The sequence below is a fragment of the Cebus imitator genome, unplaced genomic scaffold, assembly GCF_001604975.1.
Source record: "Cebus imitator isolate Cc_AM_T3 unplaced genomic scaffold, Cebus_imitator-1.0 Scaffold403, whole genome shotgun sequence".
Taxonomy (NCBI): Eukaryota; Metazoa; Chordata; class Mammalia; order Primates; family Cebidae; genus Cebus; species Cebus imitator.
Genome location: NW_016107718.1, coordinates 808,903 through 831,885, shown reverse-complemented (window position 1 = coordinate 831,885; position 22,983 = coordinate 808,903). Strand labels below are relative to the sequence as shown.

At 38.9% G+C, this 22,983-nt stretch overlaps 1 protein-coding gene across 3 annotated transcripts in view; it reads left to right on the top strand.

Annotated features, from left to right (window-relative positions):
- The window catches only part of PCSK1 (proprotein convertase subtilisin/kexin type 1), a 43,622-nt gene extending 24,164 nt beyond the window's left edge, over window positions 1-19,458 (top strand). For all 3 annotated transcript variants that reach the window (XM_017508863.2, XM_017508864.2, XM_017508866.2), the window contains exons 9-14: window positions 1,443-1,543; window positions 9,064-9,297; window positions 10,213-10,370; window positions 11,788-11,921; window positions 14,260-14,421; window positions 16,424-19,458. In XM_017508863.2, the coding sequence (XP_017364352.1) occupies window positions 1,443-1,543; window positions 9,064-9,297; window positions 10,213-10,370; window positions 11,788-11,921; window positions 14,260-14,421; window positions 16,424-16,801 (1,167 nt within the window). In that variant the 3' untranslated portion in view covers window positions 16,802-19,458. The remainder of the gene's footprint in view (window positions 1-1,442; window positions 1,544-9,063; window positions 9,298-10,212; window positions 10,371-11,787; window positions 11,922-14,259; window positions 14,422-16,423) is intronic.
- Window positions 19,459-22,983: the final 3,525 nt, after the last annotated feature.

Here is a 22,983-nt window from a genome sequence, read left to right as displayed (position 1 = left end):
AGTGACATTCTAACCAGGGGTTTTTACGGCAGGCATATTTTACAGCTTTTGAAAGGGGCATATCAGACATTTGCCCCGCTTGTCTTCAGAGCCCCTGGCTGTTGTCATTTCCTGGGTGTCCAGAGCTTCCTTTAGAAAATGGCCTGTTAGGCATTTTAGAATCATCATTTCAGAGACTGTTCCTTTTCTAGGCTACCCTGCACTGAAGCAGAAGAAATGTTTTCTATCTTTGTAAAACTCCCTCCTTAAGAAAGCCAGCCTTAGGAGAGACAGCTGGTGCATTCTATTTGAGACAGTCTCAGTAACATAACCTTTTTCTTACGCAAACCTTTTTCACAGCATAGTCATCTCTGGGGGCTTGCTTGCGTCAACAGGTAAAAAGGGCAACCTTACTTCCGCAGCCCTCTGAGGAGTAGAGCCATTATAACTTGAGAAATTCAGCAACTCCAAGCAGGAAGCCAATGGAGGTGATAATAGAACAAATTATTTTTTTACACCTCCCTCCCACACATCGAAATCTCGAGCTAGAACTTCAGTGCTGGAGCCTAGGTGGGTGTCTTGTTAGTAATCCCGTGGCCCAACCGGCAGTGCCGTGGTCCTTAAGGCAGACAGGAAGTCTTTTTAGTTTCCTCCCTCCCTCTCAGTAATCTCTTCATTACCCTAAAGTTAGCCAGGGTAATTCCCTACTTGCAAGAAAATCATGTAAAAATACTTTCACAGAGGACATTTTGGTTAAGTCTCAGCATGTGAGTCAGGGAATATAAATCACATTTTACAGATGGGGAGCCACACGACTTGCCTGAGGACAAATCCATTAGGTAGCAGTTAGAGAATCTGAACCCAGTCCAGGGCACTTTAAGGACCCAGCATTTTCCTCAAAGTGCATATGTGGACACCAACTCATAGTATCAAATCTAGTCAACAGTGAGTGCAAACTACATACTAAGCATTTTTTGTGCAAGTAGTTCAAATGGCTAAGACCAGGATGGCTTCATATCCTTCAGCTGAAGAGGCAGCCGAATGTCAATCTGAAGGTAAAAGAGAATTTTGTATGAGACAGAATTTCTAAATATGCCAGACCAAACACAATGGACCTGATGATTAATGGGCCAGCATGATTCACAGTGATTTTGAAACTTTGTTTTTTATAGACAGCATTTCGTTTGGGAATCTCAGAAAAGAAAATATTCATAGTGGGAGTACTTCATCCCCAGAAAAGGCATCTTGCTACCAGAATTACAGAAAAGTTGCATATAGAGGGGAGTGAACTAAAATAGCAGATGGCAAACATCCGCCGGTGGTTTAGAGGAGAAAGTAGGCAATCGAATCAGCTGAGTTTCCTGGTCATAGCAGATGCAGCCTTTGGTACCGTTAACCCCCGAGACAGGCTCACACTCCTCACGTGTTCTCCCCGCCTTTCTCTCCTTCCTGACGCCATCCAGACGAGTGCTGACCTGCACAATGACTGCACGGAGACGCACACAGGCACCTCGGCCTCCGCACCTCTGGCTGCTGGCATCTTCGCTCTGGCCCTGGAAGCAAAGTAAGGCCCAGAAAGCTTCTAGTCACCTTTACAAAGCCTGATTCTCCTTCTTTTTAATAACATTTATTTTTTTTTTCTGAATATGCAGTTACAGAAGAAATTTTGGACTACTGCAAATAAAAGCTCTTTCTTTCCTGCCGCTTTGAGGTTACTAACCATAGTTGACATCTCAGTGTAGATTTAACACACACACATCTTACAACATTGGGATCTTAATATAGACATTATTTTGTATTCTGTTTTTAAAGTCCATTCTACAATATATTAAATGCACTTTCTCCTAAGTCAATGTTCTTTGACCTTTAAAACTCAGGCTATCCCTCAAATCTTCTTCCCACTCAGCTACAGCGCTTTTTGTTTATTTCCATCCAGCAGGATTTTGTTTAAATAGCTTCCAGCGGGCAGTTTTAGGAACAAGCTTTAAAAAACTCCTTTCTTTGAATATATAAGCCTAGTCCTGGAGCTGATACAATCACATCAGGGGACATGAGATTTAAAGACAGAATTTTTATCTTTTCATGGTGTTCCATTGTATAAATGCAAATTTTGTTAAAGTCATCTAATCATGCTTAAACACCATTGTTGGTAAATATTAGTTGTCATCTCTGATAATTTCCTCAGGATAAATTAATTATCATCTCTGATAATTTCCTCAGAATTGGAATTTCTGGGTCAAAAGGCAAATATGTTTTAATGATTTTGATACATATTGACAAGTTGCTGCCTTGAATGATGAAACCATTTTATTCCCTCCAGGAATGTGTGTGTGAAACTGCCAGTTTCCAAAACCCTTGCCAAAACTGCTTTTATTATCTTTTAAGATCTTTGCTATTTTGATAGGTGAAAACAGTATCTCTGCTTGTGTTTAATTATTAATGAAGCTCAATATTTCATACCCTTCAGCTCTTTGTCTTCTGTGGTTGCTTCTTTATGGCCTTAGTTTTGTTTTATGGCCTCGGTTCACAAAAGCTAGATGTTTTATAAGTTTGACATTTACCTTTTAATTTGTTTCTATGTAATTTTTAATGAAACGAAGTTAATATGTCTGTAGTTATGTTTCTCAGTCTGTTTCTTTAAGGCTTCTTCTTTTGCTTTTATGCTCAGGAAAATCCTCACAACCCCAAATTAGATAAACATTTATTTATATGTCTTTTATTATGGTTCCTTTACCATGTTTAAATTCTAAATCCCTCTGGAATTTATTTTAGTGCATAATTTTAGAAAAAGATTTAACATTTTTTTTCTTGTAATTACCCAATAGTTCAATACTTAACACAGAGGAAAAATGGAACTGTCTCACACTGCACATCACAGCTTTTTATGTGCCCTCATTCCTGCTTTCTGATATGTGGTGACAGCGAATCTTGAAATGTCAAGTCAGGTGCTATGGTTGCATATTAGAGGAAGTGATTAAACTTGTAAGTTACTATTATCCTTCCTAATAAGGAGATTATCCTAGAAGAAATTACTTATTCTCTAGAGAGAACAAACCAGTGTCCTCGTGTCATGTTCAGTAGACTCAGTTCGTAATAACAGAAGGGAAGGACATTTTGGCCTTTTACCACAACTGGAAAAGCCCTAAGGTTGCTGAGCCTTTGTCCAGGAAAGCCCAGTTTATTTCTAGCATCCCTGGGGCTTCCTATGGAGATGGGGTATATTCCTGGGTATCTTGATTACGAGATGGCCACAGGGGCTAAGCAAGACAGGTCTAGCAAGGCTCTTACCTACTTGGAGGACCTGGAGTTGTTGGTAAGGGAAGAAGCAAATCCAGTTGCTCAATTAGATACAGATATTGGGCCCTCCAGAAAAGCTATGTTCAGAATCTGAGTTCACGTATAATAGGAAGTAGATGGTCAAAAGACAAAAATCTATGAATACAAGCTGAGACTGGCATCAGCAGATCCAAATAAACTTCAAGAAAAATTGTCCGAGCAGTGAAAATTGCAAGGAATATCTGGCTTCAAGTTCTAGCTCTACCACAATCCATGTGGCCGTAGGCAAGTTAATTTACATGTGGGGCTCAGTCTTTCCATCTATAAAATAAAGGGGTCAAACCAGAGCTTTTTTTCAAACTTCTTCCCTTCCTAAGATTCTCAGAGTTGAGATTGAAAATGTCAGCATATATAGATAATCCAATGTGAATTGTTGGGGTCAGTGATGAAGAGTCTTAAATGGAAGAAAATAAGGTCCTATGGATTATAGGAGCCTGTGCAATAGACTTTATATTTAAGATTTCAAAATACAGACTACTACCCCAGGGAACTGTTAAAAGAAAGCCATCTTAAAATTTTATGTCTAGAACCTTTCTTCTCTATCCAACACCTGTCAGATACATGTAAACAGAACTGGCCATGCCTAGCCCATCCTTGTATAGTGGCCAACATGGTATAAATATCCATCTGCTGAACAAATGTAATGTCAATTTTACGTTAGAACTGAAATTGTAAAAGTGTAATCCTTGGTTTCTAAAACCTCAAGCCTTCTTTTTCTGTATAGTAGAAAGTGATCCTATAAAGAAAATAATCCTTCCGTTTCCTTTTTCTTTTGGAGAGAGTCTCACTCCGTCACCCAGGTTGAAGTGCAGTGGCATGATCTTGGCTCACTGCAACCTCCACCTCCCAGGTTCAAGCAATTCTCGTGCCTCAGCTTCCCAAGTAGCTGGGATTACAGGCATGTGCCACCACGCCTGGTTAATTTTATCCTTCCTTTTTCCGTATAGGAGAAAATGATATAGGAGTGATCTAGCCTCATTCATCTCAGTCTCTGATGGACCATCTTTAAAGCAGAGGTTTCATTTCTATGAAACACTCAAATGGGTTTCAAGGGGTCCCTGAATCTCTTTGCAACTAAATTCAGAATTGCTTATAAGTGTGTGTATGGCATATTTCTGGGGAATGGCTTATAGGTTTCACCAGATTCTCAGTGTTCATGATTTAAGAGATATTGAGAGTCTGTGATCTCCCAGGTGCATATCATAAGAATTTAATTTCCCTCATTTTGATTCAATTCATCAGTAACATAGATATGACTGATCTATCTTAACATTTATATCCTTACTGCCAAGATACATAGAGATTATTAAGATGTCTGCTCTCAATTGGACATTATTCTGAACTCTATTCAATTGTCTATACCAAAGCTGAATGCCAGAATTTCTAGAAATGTGACCAAGCTTTATGCCAAGGCACTCAAGAATGAGAAAATTATTTAATCATGTACCATCCCACAGGAACAACTATGGAGACTGAAGAACCCTTGCCTAAACTTTTCAAAAATAATGACATCCAATATTGATTAGGTTCTTACTATGGACCAGACACAGCTGACCTCTTTATATACAATATTAATGATAATCTTTACAACATTCTTACGACATGGAAATTATTAATTTCACTTATAAATGGAAAAAATTAAGATTTAGAGAGGTTGAGATATGTAACCAAGACCCCACAAAGAGATTCAAACTCAAGTCTGTCTGAGTGCAAAGCCTGTGTTATCAGCAACCACACCTTGCAGCCTCCCCCAGCCCTGTGAGGGAGAGGCAGTGTTGAATGGCAGCCTATCATCCCCTTAAATAAAGAGGGGTTAAGAAGATTGAGGCTGATAAATGAACATGCATTTATGAGTCTCTCTTAAGTTTTCTGTCACAAGCAGACTACTCAATATGCTGTGTTAAATGTTATATAGCCAGAGTGTTGGGGAATGGGAGGAGAAAAGGGAAGGCGAAGGAATGGTTTCTGGTTGAAATATGTGCAGAGAAATACTTTCTTTCACTAAAGGAAGGTTTCTCAAGCACCAGCATACATAATCATCACCTGGGGAATTTATTTAACATGCCAGTTCCCAGGTCCTTTTGCCAACAACTAATTCAGACCTTGTACCTGCCTAGAAGTTTCTGATGCGCAATCTAGGAATTCCTTTTTTTTTTTTTTTTTTAACAAATCTCCCAGGCACCTTTTAATGCTAGTACTACCTTAACCAAGTTTTGAGAAGCAAATGCTATGGAGAGTTACTTTTACCACTGTGTTTTCCTACAACCTCATCGGCTGTGTTTGTGTAGAAACCCACTAGAACAGTTAGTAGGTACATCTTGGAAATAAATATAAGAGAGAAAGGAATTCCTTGCATAAATGTCTGTGGCACTATTATTATTATTATATACTGAATATACCTGAGAAATCTGGTAGAAAATAGTCTCAGCCTTCTGAGGAGAGATCAAAAGAATCAGAATGCTTTTTAATAGGTGAGGAAAATACTGAAGTGAACCATTGAATCCTTTTACACCAGAAATGTTAAACGAACAGATGAGCCAAACTTCTGGTTTTGCTAAAGCCTGGAGAAAGAGAAATGGACTTTCAGGGCTGCATGAAACCTTTGGAAAAAATCACAACAAAAAAATTCTTGACTTCGTGGGTTGTGAAATGTTAGAAAGTCCAAGTTAGAAAATCTTTCAGATCTGGGCTAATTTAGGTATGATTAGAGGCTGAACCAGATAGTTCTGAAGACTTCTGATGCTAGAATTTGTCTCCAAATTACATTACCTACATCTCTTCTAATTAGAAGCAGTGCTTAATTCAGTGTTTAATTGCATACCCTTATTTTCTGTAAACATATCTTTGATTAGCAACTCAATGCAGTTTTTAAAAATTTAATTACTGTGGATGTTGTTGAGCGCAAATTAACAAAGGAAGGCTGTCAGGAATGAGTTGCACTGTTGTCAGCAGCTCCTTTTTATTTATAAAACACAAGCACACAAATGAAGAATAACTCTTAGAAAAATAGGCTTTTCTAATTGCATGACAATGAATCTCCTTGAATATTTTGCAAAGACTAGATAAAGGAAACTTTTAAAACAATAAAACCTGCAAACATATAAAATAACTGCTCTACTACAGAAATATAGGACACGTGTGCTATATGTGAAAATCATGATTATCAGCATCTTGCCTTAAGCCTCCTCAGTACGCTTCCTCCTTCCTGCCTCCATACATGCACCTGCACACTGATGATCCAAATGGAAAACTGATGTGTTGCCCATTGACTGCCTTGATACGAGGCTTTTACTTAATACTCCTTTGAAAAGACTGGAAGGAAGCAAGCACTTCAATAAAATGCTCTTTTCTATTTACACGTGTACCAGGTGATTATGAGGCAAGCATTCTGGGACTCACTGAGGATCCCTAAACCGGTGTCCTTCCAAGGCCTCTGTCAATCCCTCTCCAGGGTGAAGTGGTATGTTTGTCAGGAGCTCCGCTCAGGCGAGCTGAGCTGTCAGGTGTGGAGTAACCCATTAATGCAACAAGCCAAAAATGAAAGCACTGAACCTTTAATCACTGCTATGATATAAGCAAGAGTCTGAACGGGAGAAAACACTGACTCGCCCTGCTCCTTTTCCCCGTGGCTTGGCACACTGGTTGAGTGGCTCAGCACAGACATGAGGGTCATCGCACTGTTGAGGGAGACCTGAACAAAAGGCTTTGCCAATTTTATGGACTCTCGGGTGTGAGGCGGAGAGGAACCAAGACAGCGCAGGAGTGGAGAGGCACCAGGCAGAGATGGAATGAAGAAAGTGCCTGGATGTTTCCCCTCCTCTCCACCAGGAGGCCTAGGCAGAGGCGCCTGGCCGAGGGACCTAGAGAGGAAAGCTCTCACCAGCGAGGAATGTCAATATGGATCGAACATGAGGGGGCCGGGGCCTGCGGCTTTCATGGGAACTTCTCTCAGAGGCTGCGAGGCACCAGGTGTGCACTCTGCGTGGGAAGGCAGCTTCCCCGTGTGGTGCGCCGGGTAAAACCTTCCAAGTAGCCTATGGTCAGGCCCGAAAAATCACACACCATTTTTTAACCGGGAGCCGAACTCTTCAATGTTTAGGAGTGTCCACTGCCTTTCTTGTCACCAGGGGATTACTGAACCAGCTCTGGGGAGAAGGCAGCAAAGTGAGCCAGACTTGTCTGATGATTGTTCTCCAACCGAGTGCTGAGACGGGAACTTTGAAGAGTAAAAACTGGGGCATCTACTTATTACATAATGCTTGATTGGCTTCAGAGAACAAAACAGGTCTCAAAGTCAAGGAGAAGTTTGAGAATCTGACTGATGACTAGGAGCGATACGTTTTAAAGTTCTATTTGGGGCTAGTTACCACTTAGGCATGTTTAGTCTCTGAACCAACCATATCCGCTGATCTCATACCCTGTGCTCAGCATTCTTCTGGGTGCTACACATCAGAGAACAAGTTAGATAAAGATGTCACCACCTCTCACAGTTAAATTCGAACCAAAGAGACAGACATTAATAATACACAATGCAAATAAGTGTCCCAGCATGTTAGAAGCCTGTACGTGTTATGGAAGGAGAACATGCACATATAGCAGAATGAGAGAGCTCGGGATGATGTGGGAGAGTGGAAATTTTAAATAGGTTGATCAAGGAAGGCCTCATCATATTATAATAGAACCAACAATCCCTTGTATCTCTGATTTGTCTTTATAGTGTTGCTAAATTAATCTTACTGAGACTTATGATTTTACTATTTCCTTGCTCAAAAATCCTCACTGATTCCCACTGCCTAAAGAATAATGTATAAGCTCCCTTTCTGGCACTTCGCTCTGGCTCAGTGTTCCTCACTGCCTCACCCCTGCGCCAGCAAACCAGGCTGCCATCTGGCCACATCTGCACTGTCCCACCTTGGTGCTTTTGCTCCAGTGGCCTCATGCCTTCTCTATCTCCACTTCTTAATATTCTACCCCCTGTCAAAGTCCAGCTTCAATATTTCTCCCCCACAAAGCTTTCCTAGATATTTCTGTTCCATGGAAATTCTTTTTCCTCTAAACTTCACAATGCATTAAGCTATGAATATAGCATTCAGCAGATAAAATTATGAAAAGCCTTAATTCTTTGTACTGGATTGGAAACTTCTTGAAGACAAGAACCACATCCTTGAATATCCTTACAGTATTAGTATAGTGCCTTGCAAGGGTGAGCTCAAATAGCTAAGAGTTTCTTGACCCTTCTGATAGATAAATAAAAAGGCAATACATGTTTCCAGTAGGTAACCAGTCTGTGTCTTTAACATCTCACTCTTCCTAAGAAGGAATTCAGGGCTTCATCTGTGGGTTCATAATGCTGAAAGTGCTGAGGCTTTTGATGGATACCATGAGACTAGAGGACATAAAGAAAGTGTTACCATTTAAAATGTTTGCTCAGTTAAATGTAAGTAATTAGAAATTAAGGACAAAGTATTATACTTCTATAATGCTGAGGATTGAATTTTACTCATAGTAAAAGCTTATTTGCCATGGGGAGAAGTCATAACTTACATGCTACAGGGAGAAGTTTTCAGCACTGTGTTCTGAATTCCAAATGAAGGATATATGAACAGTAATAGACACTAGAATAATATAAGTAGAATAGCAAAAGGTACTTCATAATCCCTGAATGGAGATGCTTATTGTTAGCACTCACTTTTGCAAGGAGACTTCATTTTTTTCTCTGAAAGACACTTTGGGTCACTTCCCCTCCAGCCCAAATCTCACCTGGCGAGATATGCAGCACCTGGTTGTCTGGACCTCTGAGTATGACCCACTGGCCAATAACCCTGGATGGAAAAAGAATGGAGCAGGCTTGATGGTGAATAGTCGATTTGGATTTGGCTTGCTAAATGCCAAGGCTCTGGTGGATTTAGCTGATCCCAGGACCTGGAGGAGTGTGCCTGAGAAGAAAGAGTGTGTTGTAAAGGACAATGACTTTCAGCCCAGGTAAGTATCTCCTGGAATTTTAAACACATATGTGCCCATGACACAATTTCATTACTGTGTTTGCCACTCTGCCTGATTTTTTTTGCACCTACCCTTCTGAAGTAGATGGAGTTGGAGTTTTCCAGTGTTCTCTGTGGGTCTCCATGGGGATTCACTGAGAGATTAGAGTTCTAGAAATCATGTTAACACATTTGCATGTTCCTCTTGTAGTCCACCTACCACATAGCACCCAGTCCAAGGTGCACCATTGTTTTACTGTCAATTAAACTGTGATCAACCAATCATCAGTTTTAAGATTCATTCCAAATCCAGTGTTTAACTATTTTATAAAATGCATCTTAGGGTTGATGAAATGTAGTACTTGCCAACCACTTTTACTCAAAATCTACTTCCAAAATAGCCTTGCTTCATGCCACAGTGCTGTGTGATTCATGGCTTTTCTTCCATGAAGGATTCCTTATCATACACTTTTACACAGACTCTCTCTGGCAAATCACTTCTTGCCACAGAAGCAATTTCTGCCATGAGAGTTTTCTCATTTCTATCAAGGCAACCAAAATAATACTGAAGACCCACCTCACCCAAAATATCCCAGGAAGAGAAGCTTGGGGCATGCCTTCAGAACGCCTTCTAGATAAAATCATTTTTTTCTTAAGGGGATCTTTTTGATGGGTCCACAATAAATCTACCTGAATTTGACTCCACAGCAAATAGCATTGTATTTAAGTATTAGTGCCCCTTACCATTTTCTTATGCATTAAAATTTATGTGTACCTAATCCTGAAATCTACACATCGCAAGGAGAGACAAAAAGCTTAGTTGAGTATCTAGTCAAGACTGATGTGTGCAGATACGCATAAAATGCAAGGAAGCTGGGATATACTTTATTCAATGCTGATTCTTTAATGTATTTAGAGCTCTGAAAGCTAATGGAGAAGTTATCATTGAAATTCCAACAAGAGCTTGTGAAGGACAAGAAAATGCTATCAATTCCCTGGAGCATGTGCAATTTGAAGCAACAATTGAATACTCCCGAAGAGGAGACCTTCATGTCACACTTACTTCTGCTGCTGGTAAATTAAAAACAAAATCTTCCAAACCATTTAAATTTTTAAGTGTAAGTTGAATGACAAATAACTGATTGCTTTTGTTTATTCATAGAACAAAGTCTCCTAATAGATATTTTTATGCCTTTAAAAAACATGTTTATTTTTCCTTTTTCTTGAAGTCAGAGCTCCCTCTGCCCTGCCCATTCCCACTGATCCTTTGATAAGCAGAGAATGAGGCCCATTGAAATAATGCCAATTAATACACTTTTCTGAAGTCATGCATTTTCATACTGTGTTTACTTTTCCAGTTTACTGATCTATCACTTTTCTCTTAGATAACAAATTAGTGATAGTTACCCTGATAACCAAACTCACAGATATAGCTGAAACATACAAGGAGTGCACTGAAAACTGGGAATTCAGATCCATTAGAGAAGATTGAGATTAACAAATTTACCGTAACATGAATAAGGCCATTTTATATGATATATAAACATGCCTTTTCCTGAAAGGTGCTAATTCAGATAAGATAGTGGATGGGAATGGGCTTGTGAACCAGAAGCCATAATCTAACCAGGAGGAGCAGTCCCAATACTCCTTTATATCTTAGTAGGACTCAACTGACTAAATTTGGTTTCTGTGGGTGATAACGTGCGGAAGATAAGCTATCTCTATGATCTTCCTCCTGAATATTAACTCCTAGAGGTTTGGAATAGGCTCTGTTAATTTTGAAGTTATGCTTTCTAGATGTATTAGAATTAACCTGAAATATTGGTAGAATGCTTTCTTAATTGATAGACCTACAATTATTTAACGCTTCCACATAGAACTATTATTCATTCATCTAGAGAGGGCTTGGAGTTGAAAATTTAGTGGTAATCTTGTCTTGTCTTTTAATATAAGAGATTGTTAAAATCTTTAAGAAATTAATACATTAAATAATTATGATTATTAATGACTATATAATAAACTAATTAAATGATAATTTAATTAGTTTATTATATAGTCTAAATCATTATGGAGTCAGGCACCTACTAAATTTTTAAGATTTCCTCTTACACTTCAGAAATGATAGTTTCATTAAAATGTATTTTAGATTTTTGACTCTCTTCTTTAATTCAATTTGTAAATGTAGTTCTCTGAGTTCTCCTTATTTGAATAAACCTTAGTCAACATATTCATTCATTCATTATTTTTTCCATAATATTTACTGAGGCAAATAATATTCATTGCTATGCCAGGCAATGCGCTAAGTACTATAGATAAAACTAAAAACTAAGTACTATAGATCATAGTTTCCTTGTGAATGTCTCTATCCTTATACTGAAAGAGAATTAGGAGATCTCATCTTTTTCAGCTTTTATTTTCAGTTATCAGATGCTAGAGTATATCCTCGTGTCAGGGCTATTAGGACATTCATTAACTTGTATTTGTTGCATAGGAACTAGCACTGTGCTGTTGGCTGAAAGAGAACGGGATACATCTCCTAATGGCTTTAAGAACTGGGACTTCATGTCTGTTCACACATGGGGAGAGAACCCTATAGGTACTTGGACTTTGCAAATTACAGACATGGTAAGTATGAATGAAAGGATGAAAGAACAGAAACTTACTTTTAAACACTTTGAAGCACTTTTAAGTTGATTTCTTCATTAATTAGGGCCCTAAAGACTTGTACCACTTCTTAGTAGACGTAAGTGAAAAGTCTAGTGTTTCAAGCCCCGACTGCTTGGTTATGTAGATCATATTCAAAAAGGAAGACTAGGCACCAGCCATACTATAAGAGGGAAAAAAGTACTTGTATAAACAATGTGACAGACTGTGGGACAAAGTCAGGTGTTCCCATGTCTGCATGCAGCCAGCCGTCTGACCTATTTAGCCACCAAAATCAACCGTATTCACAAAGATACTTAAATGCTCAGACCAGCTTGGGTATGACATTCTGCCACAGTCACATCTTAAAGGCATGCTTACAATTATTTTGCAGTGGCTATTTAGAAGTGGCTTAATGTTTGGCAATATATCTTATTTAATATGACTTTTTAAAACAATTTTAGAAATGAAACAAACCAAAAAGCATTTCTCATTTCTTTTTCATTCTATTGACTAACATTCTCTGACATCTTTCTGTAATTTTAACACAGAGTCACAAAATTGAAAGGACAGAGTAAAAGTTAGAGAAAAGCCAAATATAGCTGAATTATTTATTTTTGCATCATTTCTCCAACATTCTCTGTAGGTGAGAATATAAATGAATGATGTTCTGGTTCTGTGTCCTTCTGAGATACAAGTGTAACAAATATAAGCAGTGTAGAATTACATGCCTATTACATGCTTAGATAACTTTTTTTTTTTTTAGACGAAGTTTTGCTCTTGTTACCAAGGCTGGAGTGCAGTGGCACAATCTCAGCTTACTCTAACCTCTGCCTCCTGGGTTCAAGCGATTCTCCTGCCTCAGCCTCCTGAGTAGCTGGGATTACAGGCACCCACCACCATGCCCAGATAATTTTTGTATTTTTAGTAGAGACGGGTTTTCACCATGTTGGCCAGTCTGGTCTCGAGCTCCTGACCTCAGGTGATCTGCCTGCCTCCACCTCCCAAAGTGCTGGGATTACAGGTGTGAGCCACCCCATCTGGCCTAGATAACTTTTTGAAAATAAATTATTTAAAGTTCCTGGAATGTAAATTAAATTAATCCAAATTTTATAGTCATTTGTCATGTTTTCTTCTTGGAGGATAGCTTTCTCCTAAAGACTGCTAAAATCGTGATTTAGAAATGGAAGTTGTAAAATGTCCTGCTCTCATAGAGGAAAAAAATTTTCTTGATAAATGGGCCTGTTCTTGAACTTGGCCTCCATTCTCTAACTCAATTTCACCATCAGAAAACTAAGAAAATCTATATACCAAGATGGGATAATTTCATGTCAAGTCTGGAAAATCTGATCTTACACCTCTAGATTTTTAGTCTGGAAAATCTGATCTTACACTTCTAGATTTTTAAAGATATTTTAGATTTTAACATATTTATAATTGTTGAACCTCTGAAAATTATCACAATTCCCATAAATATACAATGTTTTTGTAACTGAACTTTATAGACCTTATTTATTTATTTATTATAATTGAACTTTGTAGACCTATTTATTTTTTATTATACTTTAAGTTCTGGGATACATGTGCAGAACGTGCAGGTTTGTTACATAGGTATACATGTGCCATGGTGGTTTGCTGCACCCATCAACCCTCATCTACATTAGATATTTCTCCTAATGCTATCCCTCCCATTAGCCCCCACTCTCCAACAGGCCCCGGTGTATGATGTTCCCTCCCTGTGTCCATGTGTTCTCATTGTTCAACTCCTGCCTATGAGTAAATACATGCGGTGTTTGGTTTTCTGCTCCCGTGTTAGTTTGCTGACAATGATGGTTTCTAGCTTCATCCATGTCCCTACAAAGAACATGAACTCATTTTTTATGGCTGCATAGTATTCCATGGTGTATATGTGTGACACAATTTTTAAGGGCTTATTAATGCTAGAGGCTGTTTGTAATACTGTATCGAGGCTGACTTTTTCCCCAGTGGAATGTTTCTATGAGTTGATAATTGGGAAATATAATTATATTTATAGAAGNTCAGCTTTTCAAGAATACATCCAATACAGAAAAGAAGATTTGCATAGAGAGTTCTGATTTTTAAATTAAATGCCTGATTATGAAGCAACAGGTTTTTCAATTGTGGAACCTACAAACTGTCAATTTTTATAGCAAGAGTGAATCCAATTATTTCTTTCACATGAAATGCACAGAATCTTAAAATTTAGATTTTAATGATTAAATCCTTTTTAGATATTTTGAATGAGTTTGTTTCATACGATTCAAAACACATACTAAATATAGGTATGCTTATTTGTTAGTCTGGAAGAATTCAAAATGAAGGAAGAATTGTGAACTGGAAGCTGATTTTGCATGGGACCTCTTCTCAGCCAGAGCATATGAAGCAGCCTCGTGTGTACACGTCCTACAACACCGTTCAGAATGACAGAAGAGGGGTGGAGAAGATGGTGGATCTGGAGGAGGTCTGTGTGGTTCTGTTCTTGCCATGCTCTCCTTTGAACACTGTAGACAATGTAGTCAGTGAAGCTGCACCCAACTTCCAAGCAGGAAATAAGTCAAACACGATGGGGAGGAAAAGAAGTGATAGTGGTAACTATTTACTTTCCATAGGATAAAACTTGATTTTCATTTGATATTTTATCCAGAAATTAGAAATCACAATTAATGAATTCAAAATTATTAAATTTCCTAACATGAATTTTCTCAATTTATGACAGATATCAAATGGGAAAAAAAAGTTGTCTTTTTTTTGTTGTTTATTTGAGACAGAGTCTCACTCTGTTGCCCAGGCTGGAGTGCAGTTGCGTGATCTTGGCTCACTGCAACCTCTGCCTCCAGAGTTCAAGCGATTTTCCTGCCCCAGCCTCCCGAGTAGCTGGGACTACAGGTGCCCACCACCATGTCTGGGTAATTTTTGTATTTTTAGTAGAAACGAGGTTTCACCTTATTGGCCAGGCTGATCTCGAACTCCTGACCTTGTGATCCTCCCACCTTGGCCTACCAAACTGCTGGGATTACAGGGATGCACTTTGTTTTTAAGCATTTTCCACATTGTCTCATTAACCTGTAATCCCCATAACCTAGGAAGGAGAGACATTCATGTATCCATTTTGCAGAAAGGAAAACAAGGCTCAAATGACCAAATCACTTAGGCTTCTTTTTATTAATTCATTAACTGACACTGCTTGGCAACACTAAGGAGAGGGATAGATCACACTTTTTCTCAAAAAAAAAAAAAAAAAAAGAAAAAAAAAATCAGAGGATAGCTAAAGTAAATCGTTCACATTCCTGGTCTCAGCTTACTGTGGTCCTGGCTTCCTACTGTCAGATGGGGGGAAAAGCCCACATTTTCTTTATCTCTGTATCCCAGCAGCTAGCACAGTGCCTCAGGTGTGATAGGTAGGTTTTCAGAATTTTCAGAATGCCCTGCTCTAAATAGGTCAAGCTCTGTGCTGGGTGTTTTGGAAGATACAGAGGCACAGTACATATTCAAGAAACTTATACACGAACTGTGAAGGCCTCAGCTTCAGTTCTAGCTCCCTTTATATTCTTCAAAGCAGCTTCCTTTCAGGACCCAAGTCTCAGATACTTTCTTTCACAGTCTGGGAAGCAGGTTAACCTTGGGAGTGTTTCTCCCTCTGAGATTCCTTAAGGAGCATTAACAGGACCCTTCTGTTGTTAGAATATTGAAACATTTCCACAGCAGTTGACTAAGAGAGGCTTCTCTGAGCTCTCCAGCTTCCTCCTCCCCAGCCTCCCCAGTTCTCAAAAGAAAAGTGCCTGCAATAAAAAGGGACCCCCCCAACCTTTTTACTTCAATTTGTCTGTCTTACATTTATTTATATTTAAATGTATGCATGTGTATACACATGCACGTATACCTTTTATACTCACGGGAAACAAACTCATTTGTTTCACTTAACAATATGTATTTTTGCAAATACATAATTCTAACATAAATTCCTAGATACGCAACTCAGTCTCTCCCCTGACCACTCTTAAACTCAGTGGCTAAAGGGTAGTTCTGAGAGCAAGTTCCTCCAGGAAGGTATTCCCATGCTCCCGCAACCGGTGGGCGCCTTATGTATGAGTTGTTAGATATTTTGATATCCTCTGCTTCCCCAAATGGATTCCATGACAGCAGGCTGACAAGTGAAGAAAACCAGCATACGCTGACCACTTACCTATACCGTCTCACCCAGTTTTCAAAACCACCACAAATGGAGGTACTCTTATTCCACCTGACAGGTGAAGTTGAGGAAGATTAAAATGGTTGCCAAAGGTACCCCAGAGGCAAATGAGGATTGAAACCCAAGTCCATGTGGCTCCCAGTCTTACACTCTCTCCCCTCCCCTCATTGCCTCTCAAGGGGCAGGCAGTGGGCCTGTGCTAGGGTTGCACCCAGCTTGCCTGGCCATAAATAATGAAGCTTCTTCTCTTCGTGGGTGACATTCTGTGTTTTAGGAACAGCCCACACAAGAGAACCCTAAGGAGAACCCCGTGGTGTCAAAAAGCCCCAGCAGCAGCAGCGTGGGGGGCCAGAGGGATAAGCTGGAGGAAGGAGCCCCTTCCGAGGCTATGCTGAGACTCCTACAAAGTGCTTTCAGTAAAAACTCGCCGCCAAAGCAATCACCAAAGAAGTCCCCAAGTGCAAAGCCCAACATCCCTTATGAAAACTTCTACGAAGCTCTGGAAAGGCTGAACAAACCTTCCCAGCTTAAAGACTCTGAAGACAGTCTGTATAATGACTATGTTGATGTTTTTTATAACACTAAACCTTATAAACACAGAGATGACCGGCTGCTTCAAGCTCTGGTGGACATTCTGAATGAGGAAAATTAAAATAAGTGTGTGGTCTCAAGTTGGAAATATTCACACTGCTTCTTTACCCTGATATTTTGCCTGTGTCTGAAGTGGTTGTTTTGTTATGAATTCTTATGCTTATAATATCCTTTGTGGTACCTTTTCTTTTTCTCCCTAAACTTTATATGTGAAGGGGATGACCTCAAGCAGGAAGTTCAACTTCCAGAATTGATCATAGGTATTTCAAAACACGTTTCCTGTCTACACAAATGAAGTGTTTTGTTCTTTCTGGAGTCACTGGTGACAAAAAGCTCTTACACTACATTAGAATACTATGTTAAGAGCCCATTTCAAATCTCAAAAGAAAAGGTAAAATCTGAGATACCAATTCATTTGAAAACATAATCTGCAAATACTGAGAAGGAGACAGAAACTGTTCCTGTAGCTTGTTCCCTGTCTTGGCCATGTGGTTCTTCAAATTTTGATGCCAAGAAAGTCTAATGAAGGAGTTCACTATAAGACTCACTCCCCAAGTCTTTCTATTCCAAAGTGCCACTCATTCCTGGAGTCGAAATCTGGTCATGTTGGGCAAAAGCTGGATTATTTGATCTAGAAACAGACCTTGACATCTGAATGCTCTGGTTTGAGCAATTTTGGAACATTCCTTTTTGCCTGGTGCACCATGTCTGTGGTGCCAGAGGCATCCGTGGATCCAGGGGCGGCTGTGAATTGTGCTGCGTGCCTGGTCTTTTCTCTATTTCCTCTTCTTCTGAAGGTTTTCTACACCTGTCTCCTTTCTCGCTACAAAATGAATGTTGGGAGAACTGACTTATACCACTTTCTCAGAAAAAAAAAGCTTTCACTTGGGACTTGGCAAATTCCCAGGCACAATTTTTTTCTACAATAACAGGAAACCACTGATCACATGGAGACCTAATGAAATAACAGAAAAACACTCATAATAGGGAGAAACCATGAGTTTTGTTTTTGTTTTTGTTTTTCCAACTGTGTTCATTAGAACAGAGTGTCCTAGATCTTTGAAACTGAATGTTCATTCCTAGATACGAAAGGATCTTCTCCAATCCTGTAATTGATCATGTCCAAATTCTCACCAAATTGCTCCTAAACTTCAAATCAGAAGACAGAAACTGGCAGTCCATAGACCTTAACTGCCCCTCAGGTAGATTTTGTTTGTCATGCAAAATGTTTTAAAAATGTGAGTGGTTATTGAAAATACAGTGTTTCACATAAAACCTGATTCTCAGACCCATCTTTGCCCCTGGCAACAGTTAGCTGGAGCTGAGTAGGAGCTGCCTGATTAGATGAGCTCTGGGTCCCCATGGTGCCCTGCTCCATGCTACCTAGAGCAGGCACTTGATTCTTTGCTGGGCAGTATCCAATAGGCATTTGATTTTTTCTACTCCTACACTAAATGAATGTGTACAAAGTGTAAATGCATTAGGAAAAAAAAAAAACAAAACGGCATCTTCTGTTAGGCAGGATCTGTACAATAGTAATTATCAATTTGCTTCTGTAATCTCGCCTCACCTGGATGCTCACTAATACTAATTCATTTATTAATAACCTTCAAGCTTCCTTCTCTCAATATGCTCTCTCAATATGCTCACAAAGTCTCCAGTCGCCTACAATGCTGTTTTTCTCCCACTGAGTTTGCTGTTTGCAATTCTTCCACGAAGTTTGAACTTCATAAGGCCACTCATCACCTCAAAAGTACATGAAAAGGACACTAGAGTCTGTCACTTGCTTTGGCTTGAAGTATGGCAGGTAATAGAAACTTTCACCTACTCTTCTACCATTTGAATTTGTATAGAACGAGGATATTTCCAGAGCAATATCCGTGATGCTTAGAGAATGTTCTCCTAAAAGACTTGCAGAATCACTCTGTCCTTGGAAGTTTCACATATTGTTTGACATAAAGTGTTAGAATTGCCAATATTGGAGCATATCAAAAAGTATTAAAACTAAAAAGGACCAGAGAATTCTCAGATTAGCCCAGAGTGGCCAGTAAATGGTAATAAATTAAAGAGTTAGAATTAAAACTCATCACTTTTCTATTCCTGATCTAGTGCTAGATGTACAAATCTTTCTTTTTGGTTCTTCCTAACAAAATATTTTCTGGGATAAAACCCCAGCTAACTCATTGGGTTGTAGCCAAAGGTTCACTTGAGAGCTTTAATATTTAAATAAAATCATATTAAATGTTTCCAACCTGGAATATATTATTCAGATATAAAGCAGTTTTGTCAGTCTTTCTTAGTGCCTGTGTGGATTTTTGTGAAAATGTAAAAGAGGAAACTTACATACTATTTCCCTTGAAATTTTAAACTATATTTTCTTTACAGGTATTTATAATGTACCAATGCTTTTATCAAACAAACTTTTAAAGAGCATAATAAATTATATTAAAGAACCAAAAGTTTTCCTGAAAATAAGAATGTTTCATCCAATAAAATATTTTTTGAAAGGCATGTTCCTCTGTCAATGAAAAAAAAATACATGTATGTATTGTGATACTAGAAGTGACATTTGTCTAATAGCCTAATACAATGTGTAGCTGACTTTAACATGTGCAGTCCTGGCATTCTTAAGGGAACTTCCACATTATACATTTGATGTATTGACCAGAGTATGTAAAATATACTTATCAATCAGAAAAATAAATTGTTTCTCACTAAGTCAAAAGAAAAAAAGCTCATGTTTCCAACAAAAACAAGATCTCCCTCTTTTATTGTTTTTCAAATGAACTGTACAAAAGAAAAGCTGAAAGTTTACATTAAGGATTTAATTCCTTTTTAGGAAATTGGGCTTTTTAGGAGTTAATTTAAGAATCTACCTGAATAAGGTATGTTTTATTTTCCTCTCTAGCCCAGTCCTTCGCTTTCATGACAACATGCAAAGTTGTATGACTGAGCCTCAACTGATATGTTGAAAAACCAACAAACTATCTAAACTAAACTAAAAGGACTTATTACATGTAACATAAATGATTTCCAACAGTTCACCAAATAGGACTTAGTTGACAGGCCATAGTAAAGCAGCTAAGTATGAAATCCTCCCCAGAGGTTCTCTCATTAGAACTCCTACTAAAGTTCCAACTTTTTTTTTTTGCTACAGAGTTTCACTCTTTTGCCCAGGCTGGAGTGTAGTGGTGTGATCATGGCTCACTACAGCCTCCACCTTCCAGGCTCAAAGGATCCTCCCACCTCAGCCTCCTGAGTAGCTGGGACCACCATGCCTAGCTAATATTTGTGTTTTTGTAGGGACAGGTTTTGCCATGTTGCCCAGTCTGGTCTCAAACTTTTGGGCTCGGGTGATCCACCTGCCTCTGCCTCCCAAAGTGCTGGGATTACAGGCATGAGCTACTGTGCCGGACCCCAAGTCCTAACTTTGATATTTGGACTTCAGGCTGACTTCTCTCTCCTGCTTCAAACTTCCATTCCTGGAATTTCTACCCACCATCTCAGAATCTGACCTTTCTCCCCTTGGGGATTGGTTTTTCCCCAGAATCCATTCATTTCTCATAAGTCGTAATCATTCAGTCTAACTAGAATGATCTTCCAGAAATTCTAGAAGAACTTCTTTCCATAAGGATTAGTTGAAGATATATCTTTATTTTTGTTTCATTGATTGATTGATTGTACATATTTAAGGTGTACAATGTGATGTTGTGATATATAAATATATAGTGAAAAGATGACTACAGTCACGCAAATTAACATATCCGTTTTCTCAGTTACCTTTTTTCTTTTGTGGTAAAAGCAACTAAATGCTAAGAAAACTCTTTAAGCAAATTTCCAATATGTATTAATTTTTATTAACTATAGTCCTCATACTGTACATCACATCTCTAGACTTATCTTACATAACTACAACATATTACTCTTTGACCTATATCTCCCCATTTTTCCATATATATTCCCTATTTCTCCCCCCATATATTCCCCCCCATATCTTTCCCACCCCACTGCAACCACCATTCTACTCTATGTTTCTATCTATTTGACTTTTTAAAAGTTCCACATATAAGTGACATTATGCAGCATTTTTCTTTCTGTGTCTGGTGTATTTCTGTTAGCATAATATACTCTAGATTCACCCATTTGGTGCAAGTGGCAAGATCTTTTAAAGGCTGAATTTCATGTGTGTGTGTGTATATATATATATATATATATATATACACATATGTACATATATATATATACACACACAGAAGTAGGTGTGTGTGTGTGTGTGTGTGTGTGTAAAATAATTTCCATAGATGGCCTCTATTTTCTTTTAGATGTCCTTTAGGTAACTATTGGATTAACCACGTGCATGCTGTGAGTACAAATACAAATACATGCACATGTACAAAGGATACACATTAATTCTTAAATACAAGTTTAAATTCATGAGGAGGAAGAGAAATGCTTTCCAACTGCCTTGTAATTTGCAAGGCTATAGCATTCGTGTGAATGATTGTTTGAATTATCCACTCTGTTCCCTCTGCCCCTGTGGACAGAGCATACTTTCCTGGACCACTGATGTTGACCATGCAATCTACATCGGCCAATTGAATATTAGTGAATGTGATGCAAGCAGAGGCCTCATACGTGTTTACACAGTTTGGCTTGGCTCTTGCTTTTCAGTGACCCAGCGCTGTGAGGAGATTGTGCCCTAGGAGCTACTTCCCCTTAAGCCTGATTTCCAGAAGAGATGTATATGAACCAGATATAAATCAAAACCACATTCTGGAACTAAGCACAGCCAACTCAGTACAAAGCAGAGTCATCCTGATGAGAACAGCCTAAATAAGCCTCTATGTTGATAGATGTACATGTTTTATAAGCATTACTCTACATTAATGTACCAGTAAGGAGGTGACTGTAGTTATTGTGAGCCCGCCATTCTCATGGCATGTGCTGGGAAGGCAGAGGCCTCTTTCCTGGTTTTTATGCTGGATCTGTCTCCCATGTGTGCCACTTTCAGTCAGTTTTCCTGGAATGCCACAAAACACTTTCTCTTTCCTCCACATCCATATACATTCCATCTCTATACACCCTCATATTGAGAGTATCTTCATTGATTATGTATCTGGACAGGTATCCCAATCTTAAAAGGAATTCTTGTTCTTAGAACAGGATAGAGGAAAATATCCTCAAATTTCTTCCTGCAGGGTTGTCATGGCTGATCCCTTCAATTCCCACATCCCTGTCCCTAGTAGCCCCAGTGGCAGGTGATATAGAGCTAGATGTCTCGGTGAGAGGAGAGTAGCCTCCGGCCTTGGTTCTGTCTTACATACTTTACAATACTTCTTGCATCATCACTTCTATTCCAGACACCACCAGGCCTCAGCCCAACACTCAGCCTTGGGGAGGGTCCAGTGCTTCCCCCATATCATGCATAATTTTCAGCTCAGAGTCACATTCATAGAAAAGAGTGTCATTTGAGAATTCCAAGGTAGGGTGCCTAATGCTAGTCTGTTTTGAATAAGAAAATCCTTCTTGAATAGTATAAATTTCGAGTCCAAAATGTTAGGATAAGAGAGACTTGTAATAATAGAGAAATTTATGGGCTGTTTCAAACTCTGTTGCTAGAGAGACTTAGAAGGAAGAAAGCCCACCTGTGACATCCTATCCATCCCATCAGGCCTCTCAGAGGTGGATCAAACCCACCATGTTTATCTGAGCATCTATGCCCTTGGCTCTGGTCATTCTTTACCAGCATTTACTAAGCTTTCTTGACATGAATGAATGACCTTGAACCTGCTGATGTTATTTTTACTTACAGAAACCAGATAGCCACAAACCTTAGTTTTTCTCAATCTGTTGCTGTAAATGATACTATCTAATCATTAAAGGGCAAAAAGTGTCTGAAAATTATTAGCAACATAAAGGCTAGAAGTGTGGACTCTTGAGTCAGCCTGGATAAATGAATCTGAATCCAGGCTCTACCACCTTCTAACTATGTGCCCTTGAATAGGTCACCTCACCTTTCTGGGACTTATTTACTCATTTACAACAATGAAGTCTACCTTTTATGCATTTGCTGTTAGGATTAAATAAGATACTGCAGAGAAGTAATTTAGTATGGTTTCTTTTTTTTTTTTCTTTTCTTTTTTGAGATGGAGTTTTGCTCTGTTGTCCAGGCTAGAGCGCAGTAATGTGATCTCGGCTCACTGCAACCTCTGTCTCCCGGGTTCAAGCGATTCTCCTGCCTCA